The sequence below is a fragment of the Lissotriton helveticus genome, chromosome 5_1 (genome assembly GCF_964261635.1).
Source record: "Lissotriton helveticus chromosome 5_1, aLisHel1.1, whole genome shotgun sequence".
NCBI lineage: Eukaryota > Metazoa > Chordata > Amphibia > Caudata > Salamandridae > Lissotriton > Lissotriton helveticus.
In genome coordinates, this window is record NC_136065.1 from 222,420,680 (window position 1) to 222,445,062 (window position 24,383).

General features: G+C 43.6%; 1 protein-coding gene across 1 annotated transcript in view; it reads right to left on the reverse strand.

Moving 5' to 3' along the window:
* UAP1L1 (UDP-N-acetylglucosamine pyrophosphorylase 1 like 1) overlaps positions 1-24,383 on the reverse strand; it is a 149,872-nt gene that overhangs the window by 21,687 nt on the left and 103,802 nt on the right. Inside the window, exons 6-7 of the mRNA XM_078642046.1 lie at positions 22,881-23,021; positions 590-775 (exon numbers count right to left, since the gene is read on the reverse strand). Of these exons, the coding sequence (XP_078498172.1) occupies positions 590-775; positions 22,881-23,021 (327 nt within the window). The remainder of the gene's footprint in view (positions 1-589; positions 776-22,880; positions 23,022-24,383) is intronic.

Below are 24,383 nucleotides of genomic sequence, written 5' to 3' on the forward strand. Positions count from 1 at the left end.
AGTTTACCCTACTTTTCTGGGACTCGACTCATTCTTCTACAGTATGTCAGTTGGTATTTATAATTTTACTGGCATGACCATTATTCTTTTTTTTCGTCAAAAAGACTGTTGATTCATTTAGCCAATTAAGCATGTGGTGTTGCTTTCTGGCATGCTTTCAACCAGAGTTGAATTACACCTCAGACGACCTTCTTACCCTGGAGGTAAATGGTGGAACATCAACCTTGGAGAATCTCTTGAGATATACTGCCTTTGCTAGTTATTGGATTGAGTCAATTAACCATTAAGACTTTCTCCGGACTACTTCTTAGGTAGGGAAACCAGGGTTAAGAAACACTTCAACTTCGTGTTTTACTTTGTCTTGATTTCTTGCTCTTTTCTCCAGCAGTCTGAGCTTTGCATCTCCCCACTTCTTGCATTTCATCCGAATGAAAACCAAAGTGCATTGTGATTTGACTGGATGGGCTGTTTAAAGTTGGTGATAGTTTAAAGATTAGAAGATTTGCATATCACGTGGGAATAAGTAACAAAACATGAATCTATAAATTATCTACTATGGACTACTTCAAGTACATCATTCAAGGTTTACCTGCATTTGTCGGGAATCCTGGAACCATTTTTATCAAGAAACCTGGCTCCAGCACAGACTGCCCAGCGGTAGTGTTGTGAAAGCAAGGCCCTTCGAGCAGTTGTTGCTGTGTCCTTATCTGCAGTATCAGCATTCTTCAATGGAGAGAACTCCTCTTCTCTCAAGACTTCAAATGCAACAAAGTGCCTGTGGGAAGAAGTTTAAATTGCATTTTCACATGGCAAAATATAATTTACCTTTGAAAATAGGTCTCAATAACTGGCAATGTCTACACATTAGCTTAATTTTATATATCATCTGAGGATCTGAGATCACAAATAAAATAAACAAAGCTGCTTATTTTGACAGATACCAATATGGGCCTAATTACAGTGAGAGGCCACCACCCCTGGGACCTGAAGGCACCATGTGACTTTTCTTTGAAGAAAAAGCATTATAGATTACAACATAGTTTGAAAGAGGAAGATTTAATATGCCACTCTACAAGAAAATTATTTTACATGGGCATTTTTTTCCACAGCAGATAGAGTTTCCTAAAATGAAAGTAGAGGGCTACAAAGGGACAACCATATGGATTAAAGAGTGTATGAAGCAAAGACCACTTACATACACATTTTCTACCCAGAAGTCACTCTCTTTTAAGTCTGTATCCAAACAATATTTACAGAAGGAGTGGACAGATAACTAAACATTAAGTTGAATGTCAACTTTGACTGCTAATGCAGCACTCCTATATCTGGCTTAGGGAACAATAGGAAAGATGTTTTATTTAAGACTATTATATGCAAGTATCTACTTGACAGGATATAAAATACATTCTTGCAAATATAGACTTTCGTTCGCCTCTGCATGACTGGCCACAAACATGTTTTCTTTCAGACCTCTTTAGTCCATTGTCAATAATGACTGAGCCCTTACAGTATTAAGTGCTTGCAAAAACCTCATCGTGAAAAAAAATACAATGCTGCAAATCATCAGCCTGTAAAAAGAATTATTTGCTTCATCTGAAGAGAAATGCTGAGCCCATGTAGTTTTGCTCTAGTGACAAAGCTCTGAATTAAAGCACAAAAGTCTGCAATGTAATCAAGTTCACAGTGCAGTAAAAGAACACTTTAAAGGCAGATACATACATACAACTTGGAGCTTGGTGGAGGTAAACATGGACTTAAAGAGACCATGAGTATGCAATAAGCTACCTTCCCCCCTCACCCGTCCAGAGTAAGGGCTTGCTTTGTAAGAAGTGCTGAAGAACATTTTATTCCACAAAGGAACCTCCTATGGATGATGGGTAAAAAAAAAAAAAACACAACTGTGGCATGTGTTGTGTGGTACAAAACGGCTAAAGTGATGGTGAAAAGTAAAATTTTTACTGATCGCACTCCACAGGAAAGGAAAACGTGCCTCCTAAAAATTCCTAGTTACAAGAATCCTGTGGAAGCAAAAATGTTTTAAAAAAAGACACGCAGAAGGGTTGGATAAGAGGAAGGGACATGTCCAGAAGAGGCAATGTACTTATACTGAAAGGCAAAAATGAATGTAGTTTAACAGTTGACACTGGTTTATAGAGATCCTGTTGGGACAGTGACAAAAAATAAAAACTAGCAAATCCTAAGAATATCTGCCCAGGAACTTTTTATCATTACGAGATGCACGTGTAAACTGAGAACACATGAAAAGGTGACCCATGTAACATTCAAAATAAGCGACTACATAACCCCCAAGAAAGTAACTCTACCATAACACAAAGAGTAAACAAACAAACAAAGGAGAAAAAAACCCAGCATTAACCTGGTTAGTCCACCTAACTTGCCCAATGCTCCATCCAGATCTCTGGGAAAAAGAAAAATATCACTTACCCTATAATTGTTGGTTTGTAACTTGGTAGTGCTATTGAATCACATGCTCTGTACCCTCCTGCCATCTAGTGCTGGGCACCGACATTTGCAAGTTATTTTGATCAAATAAGTGTTTAGTCGCGAGATGCCTGTTCCCTTCATCCACAATGTACAAAAGAAAAGACTCCGCCTTAGATTGTGGGGTTTAGCAAACGTGACAACTAGCCATTTTGTCCTGCAGATACTTTGTTTTGTCAATGTAAAACATTAGCACACTTAACATCTAATGTGTGTAGTGCTATTTTTGCTGACTGTGTGAGGAAAGAAACTTGCCAACGATGGGTTGGCCGATAGGAAATGGAGAAACCACCTTGGGAAGGGAGCAGGGATTAGTCCTTAGGATGACTATCTTTCGAATGAAAGGTTATTCTATCGACAGAGCCTGTAATTCACTGAATCTTCTTAGTGAAATGATCACAATAAAAACAAAACAAAAAAAAACAAAAAAAAAACACTTCCCAAGAATGGTATTACATTGCACAATATTGAAGTGCCTTAAAGGTAGGCCACGTGGCATGTAAGCACCACATTGCGGTTCCAGTTGGGACCAATGGTACTCCCAGAGGGATTACTCTTTTAATGCCCTCCATGAATGCCTTATTGATGGGCGTTTTTAAGAGAGAAGTGTATTCTCTCTTTTGCACATAAGCAGCAATTGCTGCTAAACGTAAAAATATTCATGTGTGTGTTAACCTCATCTTTTGAAGGTGCAGGAGACAGCAAATTATTTCTTGCAAATAAGCCTCCTTACGCTGTTTATTGTAGCAGTAGTGTAAAAGCACTTCCATTTTGCAGCTTAGCGTGCCTGTGGATTGGCCTTGTAGGCCTACTGTAGGATTTGCATACACTCCTCTGGTAATTTGAGATACCCAAAGTTTTTTTTTATCTACCGTGGGGGTGACGATACGGGCGCATGCAGAATCTTTAAAAATATCGTTGGTATGTCGTAGCATACTCTTGAGCATAGGGAGATATTGTGCTGGCCTGAGTGTTGTGGAAAGGGTTTTCATCTATAGGCTACTCATAAAGAGGTAGCTGATGATAATTTGCAGCCCAGCCAATAAGCTGCTAAGAGGTGGTGTCATCAGGAGGAGATGGCCTAGCAGGGTAGTAGTCGAGATCAGTGTCCCCTCGAGGGTCAATGTCATAGGCCGACCAAGGATCAGGGGCCTGGTGTGCATCAAAGGTATCATCCTCTGTCCCAAGTCCACCCGTGAATGAATGTGGGGACCCCTGAGGAATGATGTCTAATGGATCACCCTGAGAGGTGAGAAGAGGGCGATGGTGGTGGTGGAGAAGATGGTGAAGGAGGGTGCAAGGGACGAGTGACCTTGTCAGTCTTCCGCTTCTTGGTTGGCACCGGCAGATTGATGGCCTCTCCAAAGGAGAGTTGGTGCTTGGACGGAGGTGGCACGAAAACCAGAGTCTAGGCCAGAATGCACCCATTGTGAGGCTGTATTTGCCCATGAAGGGCATTGAGTTTCTCCTACATCTTGTTGGGAATACCAGAGTTATATCTCCGTGCCAGTCTTGAAATCTTTGGAACGAGATGGATTTCTGTTTCAGCGCCAAAGTGGTCACTGCCGTAGATGGAGCCGGTCGCCAAAGTGGTCAGCTTTGGCTGCAGTCTCGTTGCCGAGCCCGATGGTGGGGCATCCAAATCGGATTTTTAGTGGAGACTATGGCCTAATGGCAGTGGTGGCCCGGAAGCCTTATGTTTGGCCAAAGCCAAATGTTTTTTAGGTGGCAGGATGGGGACTTCAGTAATCACAGTACACTGACCCAGGTGGAACGTCCTGCCTTTGATGGAAAAAGCCACTTCCTCTGCCGCAGAGGCCTCATGGAGTTACTCCTCCTCGACATCATGTGTAGGTGTGTTGTCAACCTCTCTCCACTGCATCTCCTTGCAAAGAGACCTTCATTCTCGTAGAGATCTATTCAACGTAAATGATGGGCAGGGGTCACAGTTCTCTTCCCTGTGTTCTGGAGACAAATACAGTTTGCAGACCTGGTAGAGGTCGTCCACGGGTACTTGTTGTGGCACCTCCGGCAGAAATGGAAAGTGGTCCGTCCCATCAGCAGGGTCTTCTATGGGGAAGCCGAAAGGATTAGAAAGATAGGCCCTGAAGGGTGAGCCCCAGAGGGCCGCTGTACGTGTGTCGATACTGCAGGGAATAGTTTTCAGATTTCGAAAAACATAGGTGGAATGCATTTAATAACAATACCGGTGAGAGTATGAGCGAATCGTGAACCAAAAGTAGTCTGAAATGGTCTCGACCTCTAGCGCAAGCACACACCCAAACCAGATGGCGGAAAGAAAGCAATACAACAATAGAGTCGATGTCCATGTGCATTATCATCAAGAGGAGGAGTCACTTTACCTGGTGACTCAAAAGACTTCTTCGCAGAAAAACAACTTGCACACATCGGGACCCAACACTAGATAGCAGGAGTAAGCAAAGCATGTGTATCTACAGCCACACATGCCTCGAGCATTACTTTCAAAAGACCTTTTATTAGCTGAATACCTAGTATTAGTTGTTTATTGAGTTGTGAGTCGAACCCCAAACCATCTCGCTAAGTAAGCATTGGACTGCTTGACTTCGATATCCTTTGTGTTTACAGGAAGGTGGTGGTCTGGGTGTCCAGTTTTGAGTTCAATAGTAAGGTGAAGTCTTAGGACATCACTTGTAAAAGGTTACGACTGTCAAAATCTGAGCCCAGTATCCCCAACTTTTGTGGAACTCCTGAAAAAGTTCCAGGAAAGTCTTTATGACCATCTTATGTGGCCTCTGCAGCAGAATGCAAGAGCCCATTTCATAAGAATTCAATGCAAGTTTATTCCAGATTGCTTGCATAAGATTTTGAAAAGGATATGAAAAAGGATCCAACCACAGTTTACAAATGTATGGCAACATTAAAGAAATATTACAAAGAAAATAATTTATCATGACGACTATGTACTTATGAAAGGAAAGAGTGTAGTAGCGCTGGAAAAAACCCTCAAAGTACACACAAGTTTCATGCTAAGCTAAATGCCAATATTGCATTCGGCTGGTAATGCAAGCAATCAAAAAATGAATGTGTTCACTAACTCCAAATTACAAAAAGTTAGAAGTTCTAATGTAACAACCATCAAGAGATTACTGTATCCCAACCAGAAAAAAGTGAAGACAGTCTAAAAAGGGACACAGAATACCAACTATAGCAAATGTTCACCTTCACTGAAGGAGGAGGATTTGAGACAAAGCAATGGCAAATAAAATCTGAGAAAGCAGCAGCAATGTTCAATTCTCCAGATAGAAAGCAGAGATTCTGAACAGCAGAATAAAATGCAAAAATGAAGACAGAACATGTGGAACTAGAATACCACTCTAGTGCTGGTAAACCAAGCTCCTGCTTCATACGTTAATTCCTTATTAAAGAGAACAAGAAGGAAACTGCTTTTTAGAAAAATCTTGGCCTTATATAGAGTTTGGCAGACTGGATACTCGGTTGCAAATGTTACAGATGTCTGTTTCACCCCAAGTGCTTTGTAGTCTGCAGCATTTGTAATCACGGCGTACAGAATATTTTCTATGCTATGAGGGTCCACCAAACTCTAAATAAGGCTGTTTACAGTCCATGAATGTGATCAACAATTCTACTAGGCAGTCCGTATGAGAGGCTAGATAAATTGGAGAGTCCTTCTGAACCCTAAACCTCAACTTATTACTTCCTTACCAGTGGGGACTCTAGGCATAAGTTGGTCCTCCAATCAGAGTGAAAAAACACTGAACACTACGTCCTGATTGAGGGCTGACCAAACAGGTATGGTGTAAGGTGTCAGGACTCCTAACAAAGTATTTTACAAAGCAAGGTGAACTGTTACAAACAAAGCAAAATCATTTAAAAGTTGCCCAAAGAAACAGATAGTTGCGGTCCAATCTAATATGTGAAAAAATAAAGCATTTTGGGTGATCATATGCAGGATATACACCAAGGGAGGACAGGGGGATACGTCAAAAATTTAAAAAGCACTTCTCTATTTGGTGATATGACAACTAGTCTGACAGCAAGGGGCACCCCCAAATCAGCCCAGCTCTTGAAGTAAGCAGCAAGAAAAATCTTTTCTGTCTTAGTATCACACGTACCCCACAAGCTCCCTGAAAATTAGTACCTCACATCCACCATACGTTTGGTGAAGAGGTGCATTCTCATGCTACTCTCGTCCCTCAATGTACTCACACCAAAGCTGGGGAACCACACTGCTACTGAAAACAAATGTTGAACTTTCTGTAAGAACTGTTCTTCTAACCCCAACAACTGTTTAATGCTGGGACTGCCTGATGAACTCAGCACTCTATTTTGTAACTAGCAGGGGTCAGATGCTTAATAGCGAGAATTGGTTAATGAACCACAGCCGTGCTTTGTAAAAACTATACAAGATTTTTATTTCTAAGGTCAAGATTCTAAACCATCAGTTCCTAAACTTAGCCATTTGCCACAGATCCAAGTAGCCGTCCCAAAGTCATGTGACGGATAGAAGCTCGATCCTTTATGTGTGCCATCTTAGCCATATTAAACTGCTGGTAAAATATGCACACATTTTTAGTTGGGAACTTCTTTTGAAAGACCTTTACCACTGCTTGAACCACTTAAAAACTAGACTCCTTGAGGATGGGGGTGTGTTGGTGTGGGGGGTGGCGGGGGAAGATCGGGGAGGGGGGGGTTTAGGGGCCATCTGCCAGCAGTTAAAAAATACAAGCTTTTTAGCTAACAGCTTTCTATGCTCCAGGGCCCCCACAAGTAGGCTGGACTATTCAGTGTGTATGACAATTGATGAAAATCCCCTGGAAGAGAACCTTAGTTGCTCTTGCTTTAATACATTATGCCCCGTACATTATGCCAGTAATGACGGACATAGTGTGACAGGTCTGGAACATAGATGGTCAGCAACCAAATGACAGATTGGACAAAGGAAGTTGGACACAGCTGAGCAAATGACAGATTTAAAATGTGACCTTGGCCACCAACTTCTCTTTAAGAAGCATCTATATTAAGTTAGAAACTTACAATTTTACCATTGTTTGGATACACTTCATTACTATGTTGAAGAAACCAAAGGGAGCGATTCATTTTGCAATCTGGACAATCGACTCAGATAAACTGCTTACCAGCCACAGAAAGCCCACAAATTCTAAAAATGTAACACACAGCCTTTGTTTGGAGGTGTTCCACCTTTTTGACAATATGTACACCTAGGGACCAGACCTTTCATTATTTTATTGGTAAACACTCTGCTTAGTACAATCAAAGACTAGTATAATATAGATTTCATTTCCTCAAACATTTTCTGATGATTATTTTGAATACATAATAAGGAAAATGTTACTTACCCAGTAAGCATCTGTTCTTGGCATGTAGAGCTCTAGATTCACATGCTTTGCATACTCCGGCCATCTAGTGTTGGGTCCGGATGTTTGCACTTTGTTTTTCTTCAAAGAAGTCTTTCCAGTCACGAGGTAGGTGAACTCCTCAATCCGTGATAGTGCGCATGGGCGTCAACTCCATTGTTAGATTGTTTTCCCGTCAAGAGGGTGAGAATGGAGTTAGCTAAAAGTAAAATAGAGATGTCCATGCGTATGTATACAAGATAAGAGAGAAAAAACTGCAACAGGTATAGGTACCCGGGGAGACGGGTGGGCGCATGTGATTCTACAACTCTACATGCCAAGAACAGATGCTTACTGGGTAAGTAACATTTTCCGTTCGAGGCATGCGAGTTGTAGATCACATGCTTTGCATAGACTATACAGCAGTATTTTTCCAAAAGGGTGACTAACCTGTAGCAGTTGAAGTTGTTTGAAACAGTATTTTAAGTACTGCCTGGCCTACATTCGCTTGTTGCCCCGGTAACACATCACACAATAGTGTTGGGTGAAAGTGTGAGGTGTAGACCATGTTGCTGCCTTACAGATGTCAGCTAAGGGATTATTGCCTTAGAAGGTCATAGTAGCCCCCAATTTGCAGGTGGAATGAGCTCTAGGGGGAACTGTCAAGGTTATTTTTGACTTCACATAACATGTTTGGATACATTTCACGATCCATCTTGCAAAGCCTGATTTAGAAATGGGAGTGCCTTTATGTGGTGGTGAAAAAATAACAAAAGGCTGTTTCATTTTACGAAAATCTTTTGTTCTTTCTACATAATATAGTAGAGCTGTTCTAACATCTAGTGTGTGTATAGCTCATTCCGCTACAGAATCAGGTTGAGGAAAGAACACAGGTAACAACAGATTGATAGATGTGAAAAGCAGAACCTACTTTAGGTAGACATTTAGGATTGGTTCGAAGAACCACTTTGTGAAGTTGAAAGAAAGGCACTTGGATAGTTAGTGCCTGGAGTTCCCCCAACTCTCCTTAAGGAAGTGATTGCAATAAAAAAAGAAACCTTCCATTAGAGGAATTGTAATTGACACCTGTGTATTGGTTCAAAAGGTGGACCCATTAATCTTGTAAGGACAATATTCAAGTTCCATACTGGTGCAGGTGGAACTCTTGGTGGTATTGCTTTTTAGTCCTCCCATAAAGGCTTTAATCACTGGTAATCTGAATAGAGTAACGTTTTGTCTATTTTGTAAATATGCAGCTACTGCTGCTAAATGCAATCAAATTAATGTATAAGCTAAAAGATTGCTGCAAGTATAAGAGATAACAGATGATGTTTTGAACTGAAGCATCAAGGGGATTGATTGTGTTATTGCTACAGAATATAACAAAATGTTTCCATTTTGCTGCATAACACACCCTAGTAGTAGATCTCCTAGTTTCCTTTAGGATATTCATACAGTCTGGTGGTAGTTCCAAATAACCAAACTATGACTTCAGGAGCCTATTCGCCAGGTTGAGTTACTTGGAATTTGGATGCCTGATTTCTCCATGGCTCAGAGTGAGGAGACTGGAGTTGAGATGCAGCTTTTGGTGTGGAACTACTGAGAGCTCGAACAGGGTGGTGAACCAAGGCTGACATGCCCATGTGGAAGCTTTGAGAATGAGTTTGAGGGATGATCGTCTGAGCTTCCCAACTAGCAGCGGAATGAGTGGGAGAGGCAGAAAAGCGTAGGCAAATATCCATGACCAGTTCATCCATAGGGCATTGCCTTTGGTGAGTAGGTGTGGGAACCTGGAGGCGAAGCTTGGGCATTTTGATCTGTGGTGAACATGTCTATGTGAGGAAACCCCCATTCCTGAAAGTACAGAAGAAGGATTTGGGGATGAAGTTCCCACTCGTGGATTTGGGGTCTATGTCAGTGTAGCGTGGGGGTGTGAGCGGGCTGGTGGCTTTCTATTGGTGGATTAAGAACAGGCTGAAAACTCGTTCTGCGTAATGAGGGTTTTATTCGGATAAAGGTTTTCCTAGTTCGAAATGTCAACCGTTCTCTTGCAAAATCTGCCCGGTCCGTGATGGCGTCCGTTCCTGCAGAGGATGACAAGGCCGTCCTCTTTCAGTGGATACTTCGAGTGATGCCTTTGTACTGCTCCTGGTCAGCTCCACAAAGAGAAACCAACAGAGGGATACCGTCAGATTAACAGTCTGATACCGGTTGCACCACGGGGACCGAGTGATAGTGAGGGAACACCAGTGCTATACAATGATTGTCGGTGCTCTGTGTTCTAGGGGTGAGTGAGGTACGTAAGGAAGGGATAGGAGGGTAGGGGGAATGCGGAAAAATGGATAGGGGTAAAACGAAGGGAGGAATATGTACACTATTATACCGAGGCCCCCTTACTCCCGACCCAGGCTGCCCAACGCCGCCGTACCTGTGAAAGCCACACTCCTCCCTCGGGAGTGTGGCACGGCGGTTCACCGGGTCGTTGGGCTCCTGGCTCTCCACAGTAATCCGCTCTCTCTCCTCCGTCCTCTCCTCGCACGCAGTCTTCCTCGCTCCGATTCTCATCTTCCTTCCTTCGTTCCGCTTCCTCCTGGGTGTCAACACCCCCCCAGTAGAGGGCTTCCGGGCCTTTGTCCAGTTCGGGTCCTCCTACGTCATGCGGGGGCGTGGCTTCATCACCGCTGAAGTCCCAGTTAAAGGTGCCCTCCTTTAATTCGTCTCCGGGGTCAGAGAGCAGCGGACGGGTCTCCCAGTCAGACTGCAGGGAAGGAGGGGAAGTACAATCAGCAATCCACCAGTCGACAGGGGCTGCCGCTCCCACCCCGTTACAGTCGGCTGAGAAGATCTGCAATTTGATGGTTTACTCCTGGACGGTGTTCTGCTAGGAGATACATTTTGTGATGTTTGGCCCATTTCCAATTGGCTTGTGCTAGGCATGACAGTTGGAGAGTGTGGGTGTCCGCTTGTTTGGGTATGTAATACATAGCAGTCATATTGTCTGTGCGGACTAAGATAGTTTTGCCTAATAGGAGAGCTTGAAATGCTTTGAGCGCTAGAAACTCTGCTAGCAGCTCTAGATGATTGATATGAAGGCTTCTGTACTTCAGAGTCCATAATGTTTGGATTGTGCAACTTTGTATGTTAACGCCCCAACCAGCCAGTAAGTGATGAGTCTGCTGTTAGCACTGTCTGTGGAGCAGGGTCTAGAAAGGGCTGCCCTTTGGATACATTTTGTGGGTTCCACCACTGCAGAGAGCGATGGGTGTGGCCGTCTAGCAACACTAGAATGGTTAATCGACCATGCGATTGGTTCCACTGACTTGGACATTCTTGAAGGGGATGCATGTGAAGTCCTGGGTGCAGAACAATTGTAATGCAAGACGCCATCATGCCTAGTAGTCTCATGAAGACCCTTGCTGGCAATGATTGAATGGGCTGAAATGGAGTGCAAAGGGACTGAATACTGTGAATCCTGGCAGTTTTGAGAGAGGCTAGAGCTTTGTGAGCGTTTATTGTGGCTCCTAGTTAAGTTTGTGTGTTGGAAGGCTGTAGATGAGACCAACACATTTACTGTAAAACCTAGTTAGTGAAGTAAGTGAATAGTTTTGAATGCGTTTTCAGATACATTTGGTAAGTGCTGGTTTTAAGGAGCCAGTCGTCCAGGTATGGGAAGACGTGGATGTGTTGTCTTCTCAGATGAGCTGCGACTACTGCCAGACATTTGGTAAATATTCTGGGAGCAGTGGTGACTCTAAAAGGTAGCGTTTTGAATCGGTAATGGTGACCCGCTATCATGAATCTGAGGTATTTGCAATTAGCTGTATGAATTGGAATATGGAAATATGCGTCTTTTAAGTCTAGAGTAGACATAAAATCGCCCTGCTGTAGAAGCAGGAGCACTTATTGAAGTGTTACCATGGGGAAATGCTCTGAAAGTATGTATAGTATTAGTTCTCTGATATCTAAAATAGGTCCCAGGGCGCTGTCCTTTTGGAGGATGAGAAAGTACAGGGAGTACACACCTGACCCTTGATGTTGTAAGAGCACAAGTTATATGGCTCCTTTGGAGAGGAGAGACTGTACTTCTAGTTGAAGTAGAAGTAAATGTTCTGGTGACATTTTGTGAGACAAAGTTGGAATGTTTGGAGGATTGTTGGTAAGTTCCAGGCAATAACCATATGGATAATTCCTAACTCCCATTTGTCTGTGGTAATAGATTGCCAAATGGGGAAGAATTGTAGAGGACGTCCCCCCACAGGTGTTAGATGATCGTGGGGAGAAAGTATAGGCAAGTCACTGCTTGTTGGGGGAGGGGGGGAATTACGTGTTGCGGAACCCTTGCCTCGACCTTTGTTGTTGTTACCTCTATATCCCCTTCACAGAAACCCCTTGCGAAGGAAGATTGACTGTTGCCTTTATAAGAGGTGGTCATATTGTTTTAGACCCCCCACGATAGAAGGAGCGACAAAAGGACTCCCGATTAGAGGGAGACTGCAGAGCTCTCAGACTTGGCTACCTCTGTGTCTTTTTTCATTTTCTCTAAAGATTGCTCTAGTTTGGGGCTCGAAGAGATGTTCCTTGTCAAAAGGAGTATTCAAAATAGACTCTTGTACCTCTGGTTTGAATCCAGAAATCCTCAGCCATGCATGTCCTCTTGATAACACACTAGTGTTGATTTCTCTAGCTGAGGTGTCTGCAGCATCTAAAGCGCATCTTATTGATAAATTAGATAAGACCCTAGTTAATTCAGCCATATCACTAGGAATTACACTAGACAAGAACCTAGACATGAAAGAACACATCAACTCGATGGCCAAGGGCGCCCGCTTCCACTTGAACTATCTAAGGAAACTGAAGCCCTTTATCTCTGAAGCAGACCTAAAACTTGCTATCCAATCGCTAGTTATCTCGAGGATCGAATATGGCTGCACCACATTAGCTGGCCTACCGAAAACTTCCACTGCACCACTAAAAGCCTGTCTCAACGCAGCGGCAAGACTCATCACAGGAACAAGGAAATTCGACCACATATCTCCTCACCTGAAGGCACTAAACTGGTTACCTTACGATGCTAGAATTAAAATGAAGATGGCCTGCATCACACATAAAGCGGTCCACTACAACATGCCGAGATATCTAGCCAAGAAAATTAAGATATCGGGAGGTAACAGATCAACAAGAAGCTCTAAAGAGCTGCTATTGCGGCCGGCCTTCTTCCAGAAAAAAAAGACCTATGACCGAGCTTTTTCGGGAGCCGCCCCCAGAGTCTGGAATTCACTCCCTCCTTACATCAGGAGGATTCAAAATATCGCAGCATTTAAAAGGGAACTGAAAAGCCACATGATGAGTAAATACCCTACATAGAGATGCCCACAGACTAGTGGTATGAACATTTCTGCCAAAGGGGACTGGAGTCACCACAAACTATTGGAAGACCAATAAGACAAATGACTGATGCCACGCAAGTCTCGGCTTTACAATCTATTGCTACCTCACTATTAGGTGATATCTGCACTATGTCTTTCACCCGAAGATATTACCCATACCTTAACCTGTTAATATTTATGATCGATGCATCTAGCTATACCCATTCTACTCTTATTGCTAATTACGCTGATATTGACCTGTTAATAATATACAATCCTACCTCATAGAACTTGACTGTATGACTATGACACAACCTAAAACATATGCACCCCCTAACGCTAACTACTCAGGCGTTAGGAATATATTTTACCTAATCACCTTAGATAGCACATTACCTCCCACCTTCACATTTGTTTTTTGCTGCTATAACTGCTACTATTATTTCAACTGTTTAATCTTCTATGTCATTATGTAATCCCCTTTCTAATCTCCCTAGATAGCATACTGCCTCTACCTCTATATATGTTTTGCTGCTATAAATGTTACTATAATGTCAACCTGTAATCCCATATGTTAAGCGCTCTGATACCCACGGGTCTTGTCCGCGCTATATAAAACACTATAAATAAATAAATAAATAACTAAGAGTTTCCCTTCCTGGACTAAACCTTGGGCTTTTGTTTTGTATTCATCTGGGAGGTGTTGGAGCAACTGCTCCATTTCATCTCAGTGTGCCCTATCATATCTGGCTAGCAAGGCCTGTGTGTTGGCAATGCACCAATGATTTGCTGCTTGGGCAGCTACTTGTTTACCAGGGGCGTCTAAAGGTTTTGACTCTTTGTCTGGAGGAGGAGCATCACCTGTAATCTGTGAACTAGCCTGTTTACTGGTATTAGAGACTTCTAAAGAGTCTTGTGGTAGCTGACCTTTAATACAGACTGGATCTGAAGAAGCTGCCTTATATTTTTGATCAATTCTGGGGGTGAGAATGCGAAACCGCACTGGATCTTTAAAGATGTAACCAGTATGTCTAATCATGCCTTTAAGCATAGGCAGAGTGTGACTAGTCCTATGTGTTGTACTGAGCATTTCAAATTGGACATCTTCCTCTAAAGATTCCTTGTGTAACTGCATACCAAGATATTCTGCAGCTCTAGTAATTAATTCTAAATGTCCTTCAGTGTCGTCAGGAGGGGAAGGTTTTGCAGGGTAAAGATCTGGGTGGTTATCTGTAGGCCAATCTATGTGATAATCTTTCAAGGGATCTGTTGGTAGAATATTGTCTCTCACCCCGACCCCCCATCCCCATCATCAGGTGGTGGTGGAGAGTTAGTTGGTGTAATCAATAAATGAGGTAAAGTTGGAGAGGTTGGCGTAGGAGAACGTGGTAAATGAAGAGGAGGGGGAGGGTTAGTACCCACACTCTTCTTCTTGAAAGAAACAAAGAAAGGTTCTTCTTCTGACTCAGGTCCGCGTTTCTGAGGTGACTTAGTTAGAACCTGTATCAGGATTTATATAGAGTTCCTTTCGTTTTGGATCTGATTTGCGTGTTGGAGCATCGAAAATCGGATCCTGCCGCTTCAGAGGCACAGTTTTAGATTTCGGTGCAGAGGTTTTAGGTGCTGCGGTGAAATCACTGACACCGAAGGTTTCGTTGCTGAAAGAGGCTTAGTTTTAGGCGTCAAGGATTTCGGCTTCATAGCGGGTTTCGGCTGCGAGCCTGGATGTTTCAGCTCAGTGCCATTCTTCGGCCGACTCAATCCCAGCCGGAAGGCTTAGAAACGTGTTTCGGTGCCGAGCCGGAGCGTCGGAAACATCTTGTCAGTGCCGACCGTGGCCCGGAGGTGGGACTAAAGCCTTTTGTTTGGCTGAGTTGGGTTTTGGGTTAAGAGGCGTTCAGTACTCACAGTACGTTGACCTTGTGGCAAGTCCGTCTAGGAGTCTGATTCCAGGATGGAGACAAGTTCCTCTTGTTCTTCCTCTGCCCCTTGCGGTTCGAACTCTTGCTTGGACTCTTCGCCGAAGAGGTCTGGCGTGTGTTCGAAATTTTGGCTTTGCATCTTGCGACATCGAACCAGACAATCACGGTGTGTTTTCTTCGTTCGAAACGATTTGCTCGTGTCGCAGTCTTCTTCGTTGTGCTCTGGAGATAAGCACAGTTGCACACTCCGTGCAAGTCGGTGCACGTATACTTGGCGCGACACCGAGGCCAGGCGGCCTTTCCAAGATCTTCGATAGAAGTAGAGCAATTCCTCGACGGATACGATAAGCGGAGAAGTGGGATACGTGCTCGAAACAATAGCGACGCGGGAAGAGTGGATTGCGCACCGAGGGACCCGAAAAAACGGTTTCAAAGCGCAGCAATACACGTCCGTATCCGATGGCTGAAAAACTCAATCTAACACTTGGGGCAATGCCCATGCGCACTATCACTGAAAGGAGGAGTCACCTACCTCGTGACTGGAAAGACTTCTTCAAAGAAAAACAAAGTGCAAACATCCGGACCAAACAATACATGGCAGAAGTATGCAAAGCATGTGCTCTAAAGCTCACATGCCTCGGAATTTATATATATATATATATATATATATATATATATATATATATATATATATATATATATATATATATATATTTCTCCAAAGTGCTTGGTTCCTCCCGCCGCCTCCTAACCAGAGGGCGCGTCGGCATAGGGACTCCCAAGTGATGTTCGGTAATATCACAGTGCTTTCTCTGTTTATGGGAAGCAATGTGAGATGGAATATGCTACTTTCCAGTATGCATCTGTTCTTGGCATAGAGGGCTGCAGAGTGGTACATTTATGAATAGATCGCCATCTGGTGTTGGGCTTGGATGATTGCACTTGTTTTTCTCCTGGAGAAGTCTTTTGTAGTCACGAGGCTGGTGACTCCTCCCTTGGGTGATAGTGTGCATGGGCATCGGCTCCATCCTTAGATTGTTTTGCCATAGTAGGGTTAGATGGCGTAGTATGATAGAATACAGAAAGAGATGCCCATGTAAGTGTATCTAAATAAGATAATGTTGGAACAGACACAGGTTTCCGGGGAGGGCATGTACCACTCTGCAGCCCTCTATGCCAAGAACAGATGCATCCTGATAAGTAGCATATTCCGTTTGAGGCATATGGGCTGCAGATGGTACATTTATGAATAGATTACACAGCAGTTACCTCCCTTGTGGTGGTCACCAGTGTCTGTTGCAACAGTTTGAAATAAAGCTTTTAATACAGCCTGGTCCACTCTTGCTTGTTGTGTTGCCTGCACGTCAACACAGTAGTGTTTTGTGAAGGTATGCGGTGTAGACCAAGTTGCTGCTTTGCATATGTCATCTAGGGGAATGTTCCCTAAGAATGCCATAGATGCCCCTAGTTTGTGTGTAGAATGAGCTCTAGGGGGAACAGTTAATGTTCTCTTTGCTTTAATGTAACATATTTGTATACATTTTACAATCCATCTGGCAATGCCTGCTTTAGAGATAGGGTTGCCTTTATGTGTTGGGGAAAACGCTACAAATAGTTGTTTAATTTTCCTGAAAGTTTGAGTTCTTTCTATGTAATATAATATTGCCCTTTTGACATCTAGTGTATGTAGGGCCCTCTCTGCTACCGTCTGTGGCTTTGGAAAGAAGACTGGTAGTTCCACTGGTTGATTGATGTGGAATGCTGAAATTACTTTAGGAAAGAACTTTGGGTTTGTTCTAAGAACCACTTTATTTTGGTGTAGTTGTAGAAATGGTTCTTGTATTGTTAATGCCTGTAACTCACTTACTCTCCTAAGGGAGGTAATGGCTATAAGGAAGGCCACTTTCCATGTAAGAAATTGTATTTCACACCTATGCATAGGTTTAAAAGGTGGTCCCATTAGTCTGGTGAGTACTATGTTGAGGTTCCAGACTGGAGAAGGTGGTAGTCTTGGTGGAATAACTCTTTTGAGGCCTTCCATGAAAGCCTTAATTGCGGGTACCCTAAACAGGGATATATGTTGCCTGTTTTGCAGGTATGCTGCTATAACTGCGAGATGTACTCTAATGGAGGTGTAAGCAAGGTTACATTGCTGTAAGTGTAGTATGTAGCAAATAATATTTTGTGTAGATGCGTCCAGAGGGTTGATGTTGTTACTGTTACAGTATACAGCAAACCTTTTCCACTTTGCTGCATAACAGGCTCTGGTGGTGGGATGTCTTGCTTGCTTAATAATTTCTATACAGTTTGGAGGTAAATTTAAGTATCCAAATTCTAAGACCTCAGGAGCCAGATCGCTAGGTTCAGTTGTTTGGGATCTGGGTGCATTATTTCTCCATGGTTCTGTGTAAGGTGCATGGGTGAGATTCTTAATTTTTGGTGTGGCACCTGTGAGAGTTGTAGGAGCGTGGTGAACCACGGCTGCCGTGCCCACGTTGGTGCTACTAGTATCATGGTCATTGAATGCTGTTGCAGTTTTCGAACCACTAATGGAATTAGTGGGAGAGGGGGAAAAGTGTATGCAAATTTGTTGAACCAATTTATCCATAATGCATTGCCCTGCGACGGGTGGTGTGGGTACCTGGATGCGAAGCTTTGGCATTTTGCGTTCTGAGGAGTGGCAAAGAGATCTATCTCCGGTTGTCCCCATCTTTGGAAGAATGGCTGCAGTATTTGGTTGTGCAGTTCCCTTCGTGTATTTGTTCGGACTCTCTTCTTAAGATGTCTGCTATCTGATTTTGAACTCTTGGAAGATCTTCGGCTAACAGATAGATGTTTTGAGGAATGGCCCATCTCCAAATTTCCTGCGCTAGTCTGGAAAGTTGGAGAGAGTGTGTCCCCCCCTGTTTTTGAATATAATACATTGCTGTCATGTTGTCTGTTCTGATCAGGACTGCTTTGTTGAGAACATGCATTTGAAAAGCTTTTAATGCTAGGAACACTGCTAGTAGTTCCAGGTGATTTATGTGCAGTCATTTTTGCTGTACATTCCATCTTCCTTCTACTGTGTATCGTCCATATGAGCTCCCCATCCGGTGAGCGATGCATCCGCTGTTAGCACCACTTGTGGAATTGGTTCTAGGAACGACCGCCCTTTGGAAATGTTTGTTGTATTCCACCACTTCAGAGAGCGATGCGTGCGGTCGTCTACCAACACCAGATCTGAAATCTGACCTTGAGCCTGATTCCACTGTGTTGCTAGACATTCTTGAAGCAGACGCATTTGTAGTTTGGCATATGGGATCAGCAGTATGCAAGAGGACATCATCCCCAATAACTGCATGAACACTCGAGCTGTTAATGAGTGTTGCGGTTGAAACCTTTGAATCAATGTAAGCATTGTCTGAATCCTGACTGGATTGGGGTATACTCTGGCTTTTTCTGTATCTATAGTAGTCCCTAGATATTGTTGCACTTTGTTTGGTTGCAGGTGGGATTTTGTGTAGTTCACCGTAAACCCTAGCTGGTGCAGCAGTTGAATTGTCTTTTGTGTGTTTTGAAGACATTCCTTTTGTGACGTGGCCTTTATTAGCCAGTCGTCCAAGTAAGGAAAGACATGTATTTGCTGTCTTCTTAGGTGTCCTGCAACCACTGCTAGGCATTTTGTGAACACCAATGGTGCTGTTGTGACACCAAACGGAAGGACTTTGAACTGATAATGTTGTCCTTCTACTACAAACCTGAGGTATTTTCTGTGGACTTTGTGAATTGGGATATGAAAGTAGGCGTCTTTTAGATCCAGTGCAGAAAGAAAGTCCCCTTTCTTCAGTAAAGGAAGTACTTGTTGTAGCGTGACTATGTGGAAATGTTCCGAATTTATGTATGCATTGAGAGGTCTGAGGTCTAGAGGCCTTAGAGATCCGGCCTTTTTGGGGATTAGGAAGTATAGAGAGTATACTCCCGTTCCCTGTTGATGTTGTGGAACCTTCTCTATAGCATGCTTTTGTAGCAGTGATAGTACTTCCTGTTTTAATAATGTCAGATGGTCTTGACTCGTTGGACGCTGTCTGGGGGGGATGTTTGGTGGGGTAGCCGTGAGTTCTAGGCAATAACCATGTTGGATAATTTGTCTCACCCACCTGTCTGATGTGATGTTTTCCCAGACCGGTAGGAACTGTGATAGGCGTCCCCCGACCGGTGTTACATGGTCTGGGGGGAGCTGTATGAAGTCACTGTTTTGGGGTAGGAGAGTTGCGGTTGTTGTTGTTTTCGCGACCTCTACCCTTGTTGTTGTTACGTCTGTAACTGCCTCTAGAATTCCCTCTGGGTGATGTTGGTGTAAAAGAGGTTGATTGCTGGTTTGTGCCTGTATTCTTTGATCCGCCTCTATAGGTGGACCTACGAAAGGAACCCCTCTGAGCTGGCTGTTGCAATGCTCCCATTGACTTAGCCGTTTGTGTCCTTTTTCATTTTTTCTAACGCCTCATCTGTACCTGAGCCGAAGAGTGTTTTACCATCAAAGGGCTGATTCAATAAAGAAGTTTGTACTTCCTGTTTGAACCTTGTGACCCTGAGCCATGCATGTCTTCTTAACATGATGCTGGTGTTTATGGATCTTGCTGCAGTGTCTGCTGCGTCTAAGGCGCACTTAATGGAAGTGTTATGGTTATTATCTTCCCTTCTTGTATCAGCTGATCTGCCCTTTTTTGATGTTCCTTAGGGAGATGTGTAATGAGTTTTTCTAACTCATCATAATGAGCTCTATCATAACGCGCAAGTAGCGCTTGAGTATTTGCTATGCGCCAGCTGTTTGCTGCTTGGGATGCAACTCTTTTGCCGGAGGCATCTATTAACTTGGACTCCTTGTCAGGAGGAGGAGCTTCTCCTGCTGTTAGTGAGTTTGCCCTCTTACGGGCATTTGAGACTACTAACGAGTCCAGAGGTATTTGCCCTTTAATAAATACTGGGTCTTTTGGGGCTGCCTTATACTTTTTATCAATTCTTGGGTTTAACACTAGCTCTCACCGGGTCTCTGAATATGTCTGATGTATGAGTGAGGAGACCCTTAAGCATCGGTAGGGTCCCTGAGGATTTTTGTGCAGCAGGTAGTGTTTCTAAAAGGAAATCTATCTGAGGTTCTGTATGTAAATCTACCTGGTGGTATTTTGCTGCCCTATTAATTAATTGTGCAAAACCCGAATTATCATCAGGGGGAGAGGGTTTTGAGGGATACAGGTCAGGGTCATTATCATTATCTGACACTGCGTCATAATCTCCCATGGGTCTGTGTCTTCTGGGATAGTATTGTTATCATCCCTAGGAAGGTCCCCATCCCCTGTGTCACTTTCTACATCTGTTTGAGGTGTAGATGGGCGTGGTGTAGAAGGTGTAGGAATAGCTGGCAGAGTATGAGGAAGAGGAGAAGAGGGTGTGTCCATAGGCTGTGGAGAAAGGGGAGGAGTTGTATTTGTCCCCATTGTTCTCTTCTTAGGAGGAGGAGCTTTGTCCTCCGACGGTTGAGTCTTCCTCTTTTTAGGTAGTTTTGTCACCACCTTGCCAGTCTGTGGATCAATGAACAAAGTCTTTTGTTTTGGATCGGTTTGTTGCTCCTGTGTCGGTACCGAAGTCTTCGGGTCCGAAAGGTGCTTTTGCTTCTATATCTCGGGGTTATGTGTTTTCAGCACCGAGAGTTTGCTCGAGTCCAATTTTTTGGGTGTCGAGGCAGTCTTCGACGTCGAAGCATGTTTCGGTGTCGACGTGTAATAGTTCGACCGCGAGCTCTCTTAGTTATGGAGCTTCGGTGTCGATGTCGATCGTTTCTCGGCTCCGACATAGTGGGAGGCTGAGTGTTTTGGTTTCGGTTTCGTTGTCGAGCCCGAAGGCGGGGCGTCGGAAACTCTTTTCGGTTGTCTGACCGGGCTTGAAGGCGGGGTCGACACCAATCGGGGTCGGTTTTTTGGCAAAGGGACGTCGTCACTCACGGTTTGATGAACGTCGACTTCTTCGACTTCAGACTCGTCCGCTTCCGACCCCGACCCGTCCTCATCTTCTTCCTCCTCAGGGTGCTGGACCTCGAACAGTTCTGGGATTGCATCTGACTCCATCCTCGACATCTCGAGTCTTCGGGCTCGACGGTTTCTAATCGTCGACTTGGAGGAGCAAGCCGCACAGGCATCACAGTCCCTGGATTCGTGGTCAGGTGATAAACAGAGGTTGCACACCTCGTGTAGGTCCTTGTGTGGGAATTTAGCACCACACGTTGGACATTTTTTGAATGGAGTCCTTTCCATGGACTGCGGGCTGGACTACGTCGAGATAGGCCTCCCGGTCTCGTCGACGTAGAGTTGGAATTTTTTGTTGTTGACCTCGAAGCGCGGCGGAATGGAAATTAACTCGCACGCGATAAACAATACCGTTGAATTGGAAAGGGAATACGCGCCGAAATATAACTTCTTTCTCGAAGTCGATCCGGAGCGCTTTGATCCTCATCCGAACCCGATGGCGGAAAAAAACTATCTAAGGATGGAGCCGATGCCCATGCGCACAATCACCCAAGGGAGGAGTCACCAGCCTCGTGACTACAAAAGACTTCTCATGGAGAAAAACAAGTGCAATCATCCGAGCCCAACAGCAGATGGCGATCTATTCATAAATGTACCATCTGCAGCCCATATGCCTCGAACATATATTTATTTATTCATTTTTTGATTGCACTAAGCAGAGTGTTTATCAATAAAGAAAGGTCAGGTCACTAGGTGGCCACGTTCACTTCAGCAGGTTATCTCGCAATTCCCATATCTTTTGTTACACTTTCTATTAGTATGGATCTAGATGATATCCAGGTGGTTCTAAAAAACATGATCTGTAAATTGTGGAAACTGAACGGGGAAAAGTAATTCGGTTTTCAACATCTCATGTTTCTGTCATTTTCGTTTTCGGCGACAAGTACTGGGTGACTGCCCCTCACTAGTGTAATGTATGAAGAACCCTGGGGTCAAATGTGACGAGCAGTGTACCCACAAGCCGAAATTTAGAGCAGCAGACAGCTCATGCTTTTGTCATCTAATAGTTTGGAAAGGTATTTTTACCTTCTTTTCCTGCTCTCAAAACTTTCAATTAATTATCCTCTCACAGGTGGATTGCGGTAATGCCCTCTAACTTGTGAAAATGCCTTCTCTGCTCATAGCAACTAGCAATATGCAGCAGACAGGATAGTCACAGGCTTGGCAAAGCATGATCATGTGACCCAACACTTGTCTCGCTACTTTGTCTTCCCGTTAAGCAAAGGATGGATTAAACTTAATTGCGTACTGCATGGTAACTTGCATGCAAGATCTACTATACCTTTTGCAGTGCACCTTTCCTGGTATGGTCCACAAAGGTTTTAAGATTTCAAACCTCATATCTTCTTCAGGTACCCAAAGTGAACAAACTAGGAAAGGGGGTACGGCTGTTTCGGTGACAGTGGCCATTCAATTGAATCCCGTGCATTAGCTGAGCATATTATACCGTCATTTTAGAATGCATGAAAGACCTTGCGTTACCAGTTTAAATAGTCATTTTTTCATACTATTTTTCTCTTCTGCAATCTCAATGCTATGGTTCCCTCGGGAGGAATAGCACTTACCAAAAACCTATAAATTAATACATTTCTTTAACAAAAAGCACCCTTGCTGGGGGCCATTTAATAATTTTGCAAGCAATGGGGAAAGATTTTCCTTCAGGCCACTAACTTAGAAAACTGGAACACGTCAAACACAAACTTCTCCATCTTTATTCCGTTCGCCTTGACAGGTTTTACCAGATTTCCTTCCTCATCGACAAAAGGAACTTTCTTCAGGGCCACGTGAGGCTTCAGTAGATGTTCCATTCCCCTTTTCAGGTAAGGGGGCAAGAAGAAATAAGAAAAAAAAATGTTACATACGATTATACTTCACGTCACAAATTTCAGAGTCAACATTGTTTATTAAAACATCTTTTCAAGTTTGCAGATTGTGTTTCTTTTTAAGTGTTTTCAGTACTTTTCATACGTACAAAAGGAAAATGTTCCTTACCCAGTAAGAATCTGTTCATGGCCAGTTGCGCAGTAGATTCAAATGCTGTGCATGCTCCTGCCATCCAGTGTTGGGCCTGGATGTGTGCAAGTTGGGTTTCTTTGAATAAGTCTTCTGAGTCATGAGATACAGTGACGATGACTCTTGCTGGTAATGCACATGGTCATAGACTCCATTGTTTAACTGTTTTACCGCACGGCGGGTGAGAATGAAATGTGAAGCAAAGAGCAGCATAGAGAGATGTCCATGCAAAGAAGGAGGAAAGTGAGATAGAAAGTGGACTGTAACAGCCACAAGTATCTGGAGAGAAGGGTGGGCACATGTGATTCTACAGCATTACATGCCATGTACAAATGCTCAATAGATTAGCAGCATTTTCCATTTGAGACATGTGTGGCTGTAGTTATACATGCTGTGAATAGACTGCAAAGCAGTCCTCTCATTAAAGCTGTGGCAAGCTTGAGGAAGCTGCAGTAGATTGAACAAGCATTGGAAATGCAATAGGTCTCGCATTAGAAAAGTTGGAGCTATTGGTCTTGTAAATTACAAATATTTTATTTATTTGTTGGTTTTTAAAATAGCTAAATTGATAGCTTTGTCATTTACAACGCCAATAGCTATAATTTTTGCGAATGTGACACCTATAGCATTTGGAATGCAACATGTTTTGTATTTACGTGACTTAGATGGCAGCTCTGGTCGTTAGGCCACATCTCTAGAGAGCAGGAGAGTGCAGCAGGGGAGAGAAGCACAGCAATGCAATAGGTCTCGCATTAGAAAAGTTTGAGCTATTGGTATTGTAAAGGACACATTTTTTATTTATGTGCTTGTTTTGAAAATAGCGAAATTAATAGCTGTTATTTACAATGCCAATAGTTTTATCTTTTGCAAATGTGACACCTATTGTAACACAATATGTGTTGTAGCACTGAGTGGTGTGAGGGTGAGGGTGAGTGAGGGTGAGAAAGGGTGTGAGGGTGAGTAAGGGTGTGTGAGGGGGTGAGGGTTAGAGGGGGTGAGGGTTAGGGGGTGTGAGGGTGACTGAGGGTGTGCGAGGGTGAGGGGATGAGGGTAAGGGTGGGTGAGGGTGAGGGGGTGATGGTGAGAGGGTGCGAGGGTGAGGGTGTGTGAGGGTGTGTGAGGGTGTGAGGGTGTGTGAGAGGGTTGTGAGGGTGTGTGAGG